This window comes from Halichoerus grypus, chromosome 12 (genome assembly GCF_964656455.1).
Source record: "Halichoerus grypus chromosome 12, mHalGry1.hap1.1, whole genome shotgun sequence".
Lineage (NCBI taxonomy): Eukaryota > Metazoa > Chordata > Mammalia > Carnivora > Phocidae > Halichoerus > Halichoerus grypus.
This window is the reverse complement of record NC_135723.1, coordinates 42,070,639-42,083,132: the sequence shown is the minus strand read 5'-3', so window position 1 is coordinate 42,083,132 and position 12,494 is coordinate 42,070,639. Positions and strand designations below refer to the sequence as shown.

General features: G+C 39.3%; 1 protein-coding gene across 4 annotated transcripts in view; it reads right to left on the bottom strand.

Annotated features, from left to right (window-relative positions):
* The window catches only part of GLCCI1 (glucocorticoid induced 1), a 110,702-nt gene that overhangs the window by 17,324 nt on the left and 80,884 nt on the right, over positions 1-12,494 (bottom strand). For all 4 annotated transcript variants that reach the window (XM_078059294.1, XM_078059295.1, XM_078059296.1 and 1 more), the window contains exon 6: positions 71-281. In XM_078059294.1, the coding sequence (XP_077915420.1) occupies positions 71-281 (211 nt within the window). The remainder of the gene's footprint in view (positions 1-70; positions 282-12,494) is intronic.

Here is a 12,494-nt window from a genome sequence, read left to right as displayed (position 1 = left end):
AGACGGAGAAAATTTAACGAGCACGGCCCTACAACGAACCGTCTATCTAAGCGGGTGATTCCCTTCTCACCTTTATCACGCTCATAGAGCAAGTCTTCTGTTGAGCAAGGGCTACCGTCCTGGGACCCGGGGGGACAGAAGGGGGAGACACAAGGTGAGTGGCTGCTGCAGCTACTGCTGCGCTCCTGCACCGAGGGCGTCTGGGTGTCGATGCTGCGCGTGCTGCTGCTCCGGCAGTGGGCGGGCAGCGGGGCCCTCCGGCCGTCCGGGATCTCCACGGGCTGGAAGAGAAAGAGGCGTCACGCGTGGGAGCGCCAGGGCGCACGAGCAAAGGGCCTACAGGGGACGCGGCACGTCGCACAGCCCGGCCTTTCACCTTCCACGACCACCTCGCCACGGCCGGGCTTCAGACAATAAAGACACCAGTCTCCTGTCCGATTTCTGTACGCTGCCTCGACTGAGCGAGAAGTTTCCTTCTAGCCACTAAGGAAGGATAAGCTGTCCTACAAATTCCATAGCTCTCTGTAGGTACCCGAGGCTAGCCCTTCCCATAACGCTCCTGGAGGGTAGGGGAGTCCCCAGCGCCTACCACCGTGTCTGGCCCAGGCAGACATCCATCCAACAAACATGTGCTGCGCCAAGTGCTCGAACTGCAAGAAGTCACTCGGACTTGCTAGTAGGAAAAGCAGAATCGCATACTCGCAGGTAGAGATTTTTCTGTCTGTTCATTCTTTATATTTTTTAGAGATCAGAACAGAACCATGTTTTCCACTTCCTTTACAGATTACCCAAAATTTCTAATAAAGACATTTATTCTATTACTATTCCATAAAGGATGTTAATGTAACCCAAAACAATTCTACTGTTTTGGTATCCATCTATGTAGGATGACTCATAATTTGGCTTGGTTCTAATGCATTGTTCTGCGCGGCAAAAATAAGAAATAGAAATGAAACTATAATCACAGAAACATATATTTTAGACCCGAAGAGACCATAGAGCTCATTTTTTCAGCCTCCTTACAAATAAAGAACCTACAGCTTAGTGCAGCTGATGTCATGCTGATTACATGGCCTCAGGGCTTCTGTCACAGCGGACCCTCCCTACTCTGCTTCGGCTGTAAAGATAAATCTTACTCCATTTTCCCAATCTGCCTACTAACAAAGTTCAATGAGTAAAATTCTATATATTAATCACTTAAAATATTTTGTTCTTATATAGGCAAGATTGCAAGGCTAAGAAAAAGTACCAATATATTCCTATACGCTTAGTTTATTTACAACTTATTTTCACTATTTACTGTTTTTACTCTGAGCTTTGTCATTTCAGAGTTTTCAGAAACACTGTCAGAGAGAAAAATGGAGTAAGATAAAATTAGGCAAGACTCAAGATGGATAATTTTTTCTATAACAAATAATCAAGTTAAGTGAAGGCTGAAACCATTAACTACTGAAATACAAACTGCATTTATCTACACAATGCTATTAAACCAAACCTATAGCATCGTCACAACCTGACAATGACTACTCTACTATAAAAAGAATATTCAATTATGTAAATATTAGTTCATTTTGTAAACAAATAAAAAAGTAAAACTTTCCAATTAAGGAAAGATATATTCCCAAAGGAATATTACTTTACTTGGTCAAATGCTAAGAAAACGTTACTTTATTTAAATTTTTTTCTTTCATTAAAATAAAGTTAGATTTTAATTACAACTCTGCACTAAACCTTAGAATGAACAAAGAATAAATCATTGGTGCAGGTGTTTTTGGACAAAATTGCATAGCAGTATAAGATGTGTGAAGTTCCAGGGTAACCCATGAGCAAAGGGCATTTTCAAAAATGTATTTGAGGACTTCATGACAGAACTGTTTCTTAAAATTTAGATATGTAAGTCAAGGAAAATGTTACTTTTTATAAAAGTGTCAGTAATGTTAATCAGTAAAAGAATGATGTATAGATTTGTAGTTAAAATACTTAAGAATCTGAGTTCTCTTTCATTTGTGTCCTTTTTGATAAACACAGTCTTTCTGTATTCCTTTTTCTTAATCTATAACAGTAATATATATATCCATTTCCTTAACCAACTTGTTTTGTTGGAAGGTTACAAGAATTATAAGAATGAAACAGATTTTTAAAAACAACTATTCATACAAAATAACAATGGGAAATATAAAGGCTTAGAACACTGATACACTTAACAGGACAATTTTCTTTTTTTAGCTCCTGGCAGGTTCACTAATGGTGACATTTTGTTTATTAAAACTTTGGGGCACACTTAATTGTCAATCTAAAAAATTCTAAAAATCAATATTTTAGTTATAAGTGTGAAGGTTACCCTAGAGTAATTCTGAAATGGCTACTATGAAATTAGAGTACGACTTATTTAAAAGCAGAACATACATATATAAAATTTTATTTATTAAGTATAATGTACATTAAGTAAAATGTACATTAGTTTCAGGTGTACAACATAGTGAATTGACAACTCTATACATTATGAAATGCTCACAAGTGTAGCTACCATCTGTCACCATATAATGTTATTATAATACCACTGAGTATATTCCCTATGCTGTACCTTTCATCTCTGTGACTTACTCGTTTGTTTTTTTTTAAAGATTTTTATTTTTCAGAGAGAGAGCCAGCGCACAAGCAGGGGGAGCGGCAGGCAGAGAGAGAAACAGACTCCCCACTGAGCAGGGAGCCCGACATGGGGCTCCATCCCAGAATCCTGGGATCATGACCTGAGCCGAAGGCAGATTCTTAACTGACTGAGCCACCCAGGCGTCCCTGACTTACTGGTTCTATAACTAGAAGCATAGACCTCCTAATCCCCTTCACCCATTTCACGCATCCCCCTCCCCCCTCCCCTCTGGCAACCACCAGTTTGTATTTATGGATCTGTTTCTGTTTGCTTGTTTTGTTTTTTAGATTCCACATATAGGGGAAATCATAAGGTATTTGTCTTTCTCTGACTTACTTCACATAGCATAATATTCTCTAGGTCCACTCATTTTGTCACAAATGGGCAAAATCTTATTCCTTTTTATGGCTGAGTAACATTCCATCGTGTGTCTATTATATAATTATATATGCTTTTCGTATATTTTATTTTATGTATTAAGTTTATACATATTTAAACACACACACCACATCTTCTTTATCCATTCACCTATCAATGGACACTTAGGTTGCTTCTATATCTAGGTTATTGTAAATAATGCTACAATAAGCAAAGGTGTGCATGTATCTTCTTGAATTACTGTTTTTGTTTTCCTGAGGCTATATTAGTAAGTTTTCTATCCTAGTACAGTTTTGTTTTGAAGTTCTTAAGGAATCAGCAAATATGTTACAGATTCTTTCATCCTCAAAAAATTAGATTTTTCACTAAAGTGAATTTTTTTGGAAAATTTCATTTCCTTACATTTAATGCTTTTAAACATTACTTAATGTATTAAGGAAACATTTTAATGATCAACAGCTAAGAGACAGCATAATTTCCAAAGAGCTCCTTTATAGTATGATAAGTACAAAATAGAATGTTAACATGAAACATCTAGGAAGAATAAATGGCACAAATTTTTGGTAAGATAATTTTAGCAATATTCATCAAAATTTAAAACATACAAATGTTTTGATCCACCAATTTCACAAGAGTACATGTTTTCTAAAGCACTGCTTCTGATAAGAAAAACTGGAAACAATCTAAATGCCCATCGACAGAGGACTTCTAAGTTATGGTACTTCATACAATGATTCACTAGATATTAGAATACACACACATATCAGGAATGATATACAAGATATTTCCCATAATGCTCATATCTGCTAAGCAATACTGAGAGTTGAAAGAAAGTCTTACTTTTTAATTGTATAAATATAAAATTGAACTGTTTGGATTTTGAAATTAAATCAGTTTTAAAACCTGCACATTACTTAAAGGAAAGACACACATTTGATATAAATTAAATCATTATTTTGGTTCCCCCCCAAAAAAATCACAGGGGTAATTAAGTCAAAGGCTACTTGATGTTTTCTTTTGTTGAGTATACATTTAAGATGTGGTCAAATATAGGTTCACAATGCAGTAGTGTCCAGATTTCTTTTCTGGGACATAGGTAATTTATAAAGCATTTTTGGCAAATTCAAAATGGTTCAATGACCTAATCATAAGGGAAGGTTAAACTAAAAAACTCTTAGAAAAAAACACAAGTATCATTATGACCTGAGATTAGGCAATGGTTTCTTAAATATGACATCAAATATACAAATAACAAAAGAAAAACAACAGGAGTTCCTGGGTGGCTCAGCCAGTTAACCGTCTGCCTTCAGCTCATATCATGATCCCAGGGTCCTAGGATGGAGCTCCCTGCTCAGTGGGGAGTCTGCTTCTCCCTCTCCCTCTGCCCCTCCCCCTGCTTGTGCATGCTTGTGCTCTCTCTCTCAAATAAATAAAATCTTTAAAAAAAAAGAAAAAGAAAAACAATAAATCAAACTTTATAAAAACTGAAAAAGCGTTTGTTTCAAAGGACATCATCAAGAAAGTAAAGAATGAAAGACAACCCACAGAATGGGGGATATTTTCAAATCATACATCTAATAAAAACTTATCTAGAAAATAAACTTCATAAAGAATTTCTACAATTCAATAATAAAAGGACAAATAATCCAGTTTTAAAATGGGGCAAATGATTTGAATGGACCAATTTCCAAAGAAGATATACAAATGGGGGGTAGGAGACCTGGATTTCGTCTGGTCCCAGGAATTCAGCTAGATAGGGATCAAACCATTCTGAACACCTACAAACTCAACAGGAGATCGAAGAAAAGAATAGCAACAACTCTATAAACAGAAAAGTGACCACTTTCTGGAAGGTAGGACGTGCGGAGAAGTGAATCCGAGGCAATATTCAGGAGGATAGACGGCGGGGGAGGGGGCCTCCGTCGGCCGCTTCTGGCAAGTGAGAGAGCCTCGGAGCACAAAATCGGAACTTTTAGAAGTCGGCTCTGCTGAGGGATGTCACTCCGGTGGCTAAGTGGGGGGTGAAACCCTCGTGGGACAGTGTGGTCTCAGGACCCTCGGGGTCACAGAAAGACCGGGGGTGCCTGAGTGAGGCAGAGCTCCCAGGTATCGGAGCAGGGAAGCCAGCTGCAGAGACGGGAGCCAAGGCGCGGGCTCTCAGCTCGGGGTTGCCATAAACTGTGATCCGCGGCACAGTCCGGCCACTGCTCCTCCAGCAGGGACCCAGCAAGTGACAGATCCAGGGAGACTCCCTTTCTCCCCCAGGAGGAGCGGCGCGGGAGCGCACCGCAGGACTCTGCTGGGTTTGGAGACTCTACACGGGGTCATGTGCCAGAGATAGAAATGCTCGGTCACAGGCCAGGTGAGCACGGAGTGCGGCCGCAGACAGGGAGACGGAAGTGATTAAATGCTTTTCTCTGGGGGCTCACTGAGGAGCGGGGCCCCGAGTTCTCGGCTCCTCTGGGGCGGAGATTGGGAGGCCGCCATTTTCACTCTCGGCCTCCAAAGCTGTACGGAAAGCTTGCAGGGAACAAAAGTTCCTGAGAGCAAACCCGAGCAGATTACTTAGCCCGGACGGCAAGGGCGGGGCAATTCCGCTCCCGCAAAGACGTTTGGGAACCACGGCGACAGGCCCCTCCCCCAGAAGATCAGTGAGAACAGCCAGCCAAGACCAAGTTTACCGATCAATGAGAACGGCAGAACTCCAGCGCTAGGGGAATACTGCACATAGAATCCATGGCTTTTTTACCATGATTCTTTAGTCTTTCAAAGTTAATTTTTTTTTTAACTTTTTTTTTTTGAATTTTTCTTTTTCCCTTTTTCAACCAACATCTTATCAATCCTTTTTTTAAAAAACATTTTTATTTTTCATTTTTAGAGTCATATTCTATCCCTTCATAGTAGTTACCCTTATTTTTGGCATATATATATATAAGTTGTTCTCTTTAAAATTTTGAGATACAGTTTCTTCTTGTTTTTTTTTTTAAAGATTTTATTTACTTATTTGACAGAGAGAGACACAGTGAGAGAGGGAACACAAGCAGGGGGAGCAGGAGAGGGAGAAGCAGGCTTCCCGCGGAGCAAGGAGCCTGATGCGGGGCTCGATCCCAGGACCCTGGGATCATGACCCGAGCTGGAGGCAGACACTCAATGACTGAGCCAACCAGGCACCCCAAGATACAGTTTCTTCTAACAGATCAAAATATACTCTAAATCTCTAGTGTAAGGCTTTGTTCTAGTCTCCTGCCTGATCACATTCTCTCCTTTTTTTTTTTAAATCCTCTTCTTTCTTTTTTCAAACAACTTCTTATCAATTCCTTTCATAAAATTTTTTATAATTTTCATCTTTACAGTCATATTTCATCCCTTTGTCATATCAACACTTATTTTTGTACATATGTAAGTTTTTCTTTCTTTAAAATTTTGGGAGGCACTTTCTTCTAACAGACCAAAATACACCCAAAATCTAGTGTGTGGCACTGATCTATGTACCAGCCTGATCATATCTGATCATATTCTGTTTTTGTTTGCTTTTATCTTTTTCTTTTTTCTTTCTTTCCCTTTCTTTTCCCCCGGCTTCAGGTCTTTTCTGATTTGTTTAGAGTATATTTTCTGGGGACGTTCTTACCCTGTTAGCATTTTGTTCTCTCATTCATCTATTCTCCTCTGGATAAAATGAAAAGACGGAAAAAATCACCTCAACAAAAAGAACAAGAGGTAGTACCGACTGCCAGGGACCTACTCAATACAGACTTTAGTACGATGTCGGATCTAGAGTTCAGAATCATGACTTTAAAGATACTAGCTCGGCTTGAAAAAAGCATGGAAGTTATTAAAGAAACCCTTTCTGGAGAAATAAAAGAACTAAAATCTAACCAAGTCGAAATCAAAAAGGCTATTAATGAGGTGCAATCAAAAATGGGGGCGCTAACCGCTAGGATAAATGAGGCAGAAGAGAGAATCAGTGATATAGAAGACCAAATGATGGAAAATAAAGAAGCTGAGAAAAAGAGAGATAAACAACTACTGGATCACGAGGGCAGAATTCAAGAGATAAGCAATACCATAAGACGAAACAATATTAGAATAACTGGGCTCCCAGAAGAAGAAGAAAGAGAGAGAGGGGCAGAAGGTATAATGGAGCAAATTATAGCAGAGAACTTCCCTAATTTGGGGAAGGAAACAGGCATCAAAATCCAGGAGGCACAGAGAGCCCCTTCAAAATCAATAAAAATAGGCCAACACCCTGACATCTAATAGTAAAACTTACGAGTCTCAGAGACAAAGAGAAAATCCTGAAAGCAGCTCAGGAGAAGAGATATGTAACCTATACTGGTAGAAACATTAGACTGGCAACAGACCTATCCACAGAGACCTGGCAGGCCAGAAAGGACTGGCATGATATATTCAGAGCACTAAACGAGAAAAATATGCAGCCAAGAATACTAGATCCAGCTAGGCTGTCATTGAAAATAGAAGGAGAGATAAAAAGCTTCCAGGACAAACAAAAACTAACGGAATTTGCAAACACGAAACCAGCCCTACAAGAAATCTTGAAAGGGGTCCTCTAAGCAAAGAGAGAGCCTAAAAGCAACATAGACCAGAAAGGAACACAGACAATATACAGTAACAGTCACCTTACAGGCAATGCAATGGCACTAAATTCCTATCTTTCAATAGTTACCCTGAATGTAAATGGGTTAACTGCCCCAATCAAAAGACACAGGCTATCAGATTGGATTAAAAAACAAGACCCATCGATATGCTGTCTGCAAGAGACTCATTTTAGACCCAAAGACACCCCCAGATTGAAGGTGAGGGGGTGGAAAACCATTTACCATGCTAATGGACACCAAAAGAAAGCTGGGCTGGCAATCCTTATATCAGACAAATTAGATTTTAAACCAAGGACTGTAATAAGAGATGAGGAAGGACACTATATCCTACTTAAAGGGTCCATCCAACAAGAAGATCTAACAATTGTAAATATCTATGCCCCTAACATGGGAGCAGCCAATTATATAAGGCAATTAATAACAAAAGCAAAGAAACACATCGACAACGATACAATAATAGTGGGGGACTTTAACACCCCCCTCACTGAAATGGACAGATCATCTAAGCAAAAGATCAACAAGGAAATAAAGACTTTAAATGACACACTGGACCAAATGGACTTCATAGATATATTCAGAACATTCCATCCCAAAGCAATGGAATAAACATTCTTCTCTAGTGCCCATGGAACATTCTCCAGAATAGATCACATCCTAGGTCACAAATCAGGTCTCAACCGGTACCAAAAGATTAGGGTCATTCCCTGCCTATTTTCAGACCACAATGCTTTGAAACTAGAACTCAATCGAAAGAGGAAAGTCAGAAAGAACTCAAATACATGGAGGCTAAAGAGCATCCTACTAAAGAATGAATGGGTCAACCAGGAAATTAAAGAAGAATTTAAAAAATTCATGGAAACCAATGAAAATGAAAACACAACTGTTCAAAATCTTTGGGATGCAGCAAAGGCAGTCCTAAGAGGAAAGTATATAGCAATACAAGCCTTTCTCAAGAAACAAGAAAGGTCTCAAATACACAACCTAACCCTATACCTAAAGGAGCTAGAGAAAAAACAGCAAATAAAGCCTAAAGCCAGCAGGAGAAGAGAAATAATAAAGATCAGAGCAGAAATCAATGAAATAGAAACTAAAAGAACAGTAGAACAGATCAACAAAACTAGGAGCTGGTTCTTTGAAAGAATTAACAAGATTGATAAACCCCTGGCCAGACTTATCAAAAAGAAAAGAGAAATGACCCAAATCAACAAAATCATGAATGAAAGAGGAGAAATCACAACCAACACCAAAGAATACAAACAATTATAAGAACATAGTATGAGCAACTCTATGCCAGCAAATTAGATAACCTGGAAGAAATGGATGCATTCCTAGAGATGTATCAACTACCAAAACTGAACCAGGAAGAAATAGAAAACCTGAACAGACCTATAACCACTAAGGAAATTGAAGCAGTCATCAAAAATCTCCCAAAACACAAAAGCCCAGGGCCAGATGGCTTCCCAGGGGAATTCTACCAAACATTTCAAGAAGAATTAATACCTATTCTTCTGAAACTGTTCCAAAAAATAGAAATGGAAGGAAAACTTCCAAACTCATTTTATGAGGCCACCATTACCTTGATCCCAAAACCAGACAAAGACCCCATCAAAAAGGAGAATTACAGACCAATATCCCTGATGAACGTGGATGCAAAAATTCTCACCAAAATACTAGCCAGTAGGATCCAACAGTACATTAAAAGGATTATTCACCACGACCAAGTGGGATTTATCCCTGGGCTGCAAGGTTGGTTCAACATCCGCAAATCAATCAACGTGATACAATACATTAACAAAAGAAAGAACAAGAATCATATGATCCTCTCAATAGATGCAGAAAAAGCATCTGACAAAGTACAGCATCCTTTCTTGATCAAAACTCTTCAGAGTATAGGGATAGAGGGTACGTATCTCAATATCATAAAAGCCATCTATGAAAAACCCACAGCGAATATCATTCTCAATGGGAAAAACTGAGAGCTTAACCCCTAAGGTCAGGAATGTGGCAGGGATGTCCACTATCACCACTGCTATTCAACATAGTATTAGAAGTCCTAGCCACAGCAATCAGACAACAAAAAGAAATAAAAGGCATCCAAATCGGCAAAGAAGAAGTCAAACTCTCACTCTTTGCAGACGATATGATACTTTATGTGGAAAACCCAAAAGACTCTACCCCAAAACTGCTAGAACTCATACAGGAATTCAGTAAAGTGGCAGGATATAAAATCAATGCACAGAAATCAGTGGCATTCTTATACACCAACAACAAGACAGAAGAAAGAGAAATTAAGGAGTCGATCCCATTTACAATTGCACCCAAAACCATAAGATACCTAGGAATAAATCTAACCAAAGAGGCAAAGGATCTGTACTCAGAAAACTATAAAATACTCATGAAAGAAATTGAGGAAGACACAAAGAAATGGAAAAACATTCCATGCTCATGGATTGGAAGAACAAATATCGTGAAATTGTCAATGCTACCTAGAGCAATCTACACATTCAATGCAATCCCCATCAAAATACCATCCACTTTTTTCAAAGAAATGAAACAAATAATCCTAAAATTTGTATGGAACCGGAAAAGACCCCGCATAGCCAGGGGAATGTTGAAAAAGAAAAGTAAAGCTGGCGGCATCACAATTCCTGACTTAGGCTCTATTACAAAGCTGTCATCATCAAGACAGTACGGTACTGGCACAAAAACAGACACATAGATCAAGGGAACAGAATAGAGAGCCCAGAAATGGACCCTCAACTCTATGGTCAACTAATCTTTGACAAAGCAGGAAAGAATGTCTAATGGAAAAAAGACAGTCTCTTCAACAAATGGTGTTGGGAAAACTGGACCATTTCCTTACACCACGCACAAAAATAGACTCCAAATGGTTGAAAGACCTAAATGTGAGACAGGAGTCCATCAAAATTCTAAAGGAGAACACAGGCAGCAACCTCTTCGACCTCAGCCACAGCAACTTCCTAGAAACATCGCCAAAGGCAAGGGAAGCAAGGGCAAAAATGAACTATTGGGACTTCAAGATAAAAAGCTTTTGCACAGCAAAAGAAACAGTCAACAAAACCAAAAGACAACCAACAGAATGGGAGAAGATATTTGCAAATGACATATCAGATAAAGGGCTAGTATCCAAAATCTATAAAGAACTTATCAAACTCAACACCCAAAGAACAAAGAATCCAATCAAGAAATGGGCAGAAGACATGAACAGACATTTTTCCAAAGAAGACATCCAAATGGCCAACAGACACATGAAAAAGTGCTCAACATTGCTCGGCATCAGGGAAATCCAAATCAAACCCTCAATGAGATACCACCTCACACCAGTCAGAATGGCTAAAATTAACAAGTCAGGAAAAGACAGATGTTGGCGGGGATGCGGAGAAAGGGGAACCCCCCTACACTGTTGGTGGGAATGCAAGCTGGTGCAACCACTCTGGAAAACAGTATGGAGGTTCCTCAAAAAGTTGAAAATAGAGCTACCATATGATCCAGCAATTGCACTACTGGGTATTTACCCCAAAGATACAAATGTAGGGATCCAAAGGGGTACGTGCACCCCGATGTTTATAGTAGCAATGTCCACAATAGCCAAACTGTGGAAAGAGCCAAGATGTCCATCAACAGATGAATGGATAAAAAAGATATGGTATATATATACAATGGAATATTATGCAGCCATCAAAAGGAACGAGATCTCGCCATTTGCAACGACGTGGATAGAACTGGAGGGTGTTATGCTGAGCGAAATAAGTCAATCAGAGAAAGACATGTATCATATGACCTCACTGATATGAGGAATTCTTAATCTCAGGAAACAAACTGAGGGTTGCTGGAGTGGGGGGTGGGGTGGGAGGGATGGGGTGGCTGGGTGATAGACATTGGGGAGGGTATGTGCTATGGTGAGTGCTGTGAATTGTGCAAGACTGTTGAATCACAGATCTGTACCTCTGAAACAAATAATGCAATATGTTAAGAAAAAAAAAAGAAGAAGATAGCAGGAGGGGAAAAATGAAGGGGGGGAAATCGGAGGGGGAGATGAACCATGAGAGATGATGGACTCTGAAAAACAAACTGAGGGTTCTAGAGGGGAGGAGGGTGGGAGGATGGGTTAGCCTGGTGATGGGTATTAAAGAGGGCATGTTCTGCATGAAGCACGGGGTGTTATGCACCAACAATGAATCATGGAACACTACATCAAAAACTAATGATGTAATGTATGGTGATTAACATAACAATAAAAAATTTTTTAAAAAAAGAAGATATACAAATGGCCAACAGCACACAGAAGATGCTTAACATCATTAGCCTTCAGGAAATGCATAGCTACACCATGAGAAGATACCCACACCCAATAGGATGTCTATAATAAAAAAGAATTACAAGTATGGGTGACGATGGGAGAAACTGGAACCTTCATACAAGTAAATGGTGTAGTTCAGACACTCTGGAAAACAATCTGGCAGTTTCTCAAAAGGTTAAACAAAGAGCTACCAAACCAGCCATTCCACAACTAGGTATATACCCAAGAGAAAGGAAAACATGTGCGCATGAAATCTTGTATATGAATTTCATAGCAGCATTATTCATAATAGCCAAAAAGTAGGAACAAGACCATGTTCATCAACTGATGACTAGCTAAATAAAATTCACACACTGACTATTTGACAATAAAAAGGAACGAAGTACTGATAAGTGTTACAACATGGGTAAACCTCAAAAACATTATGTTAAATGAAAAAAGTCAGTTACAAAAGGCCATGTATTGCATGATTCCATTTATACGAAATGTCTAGAACGGGCAAAGCTGTAGACAGAGAAAGTAGGATTAG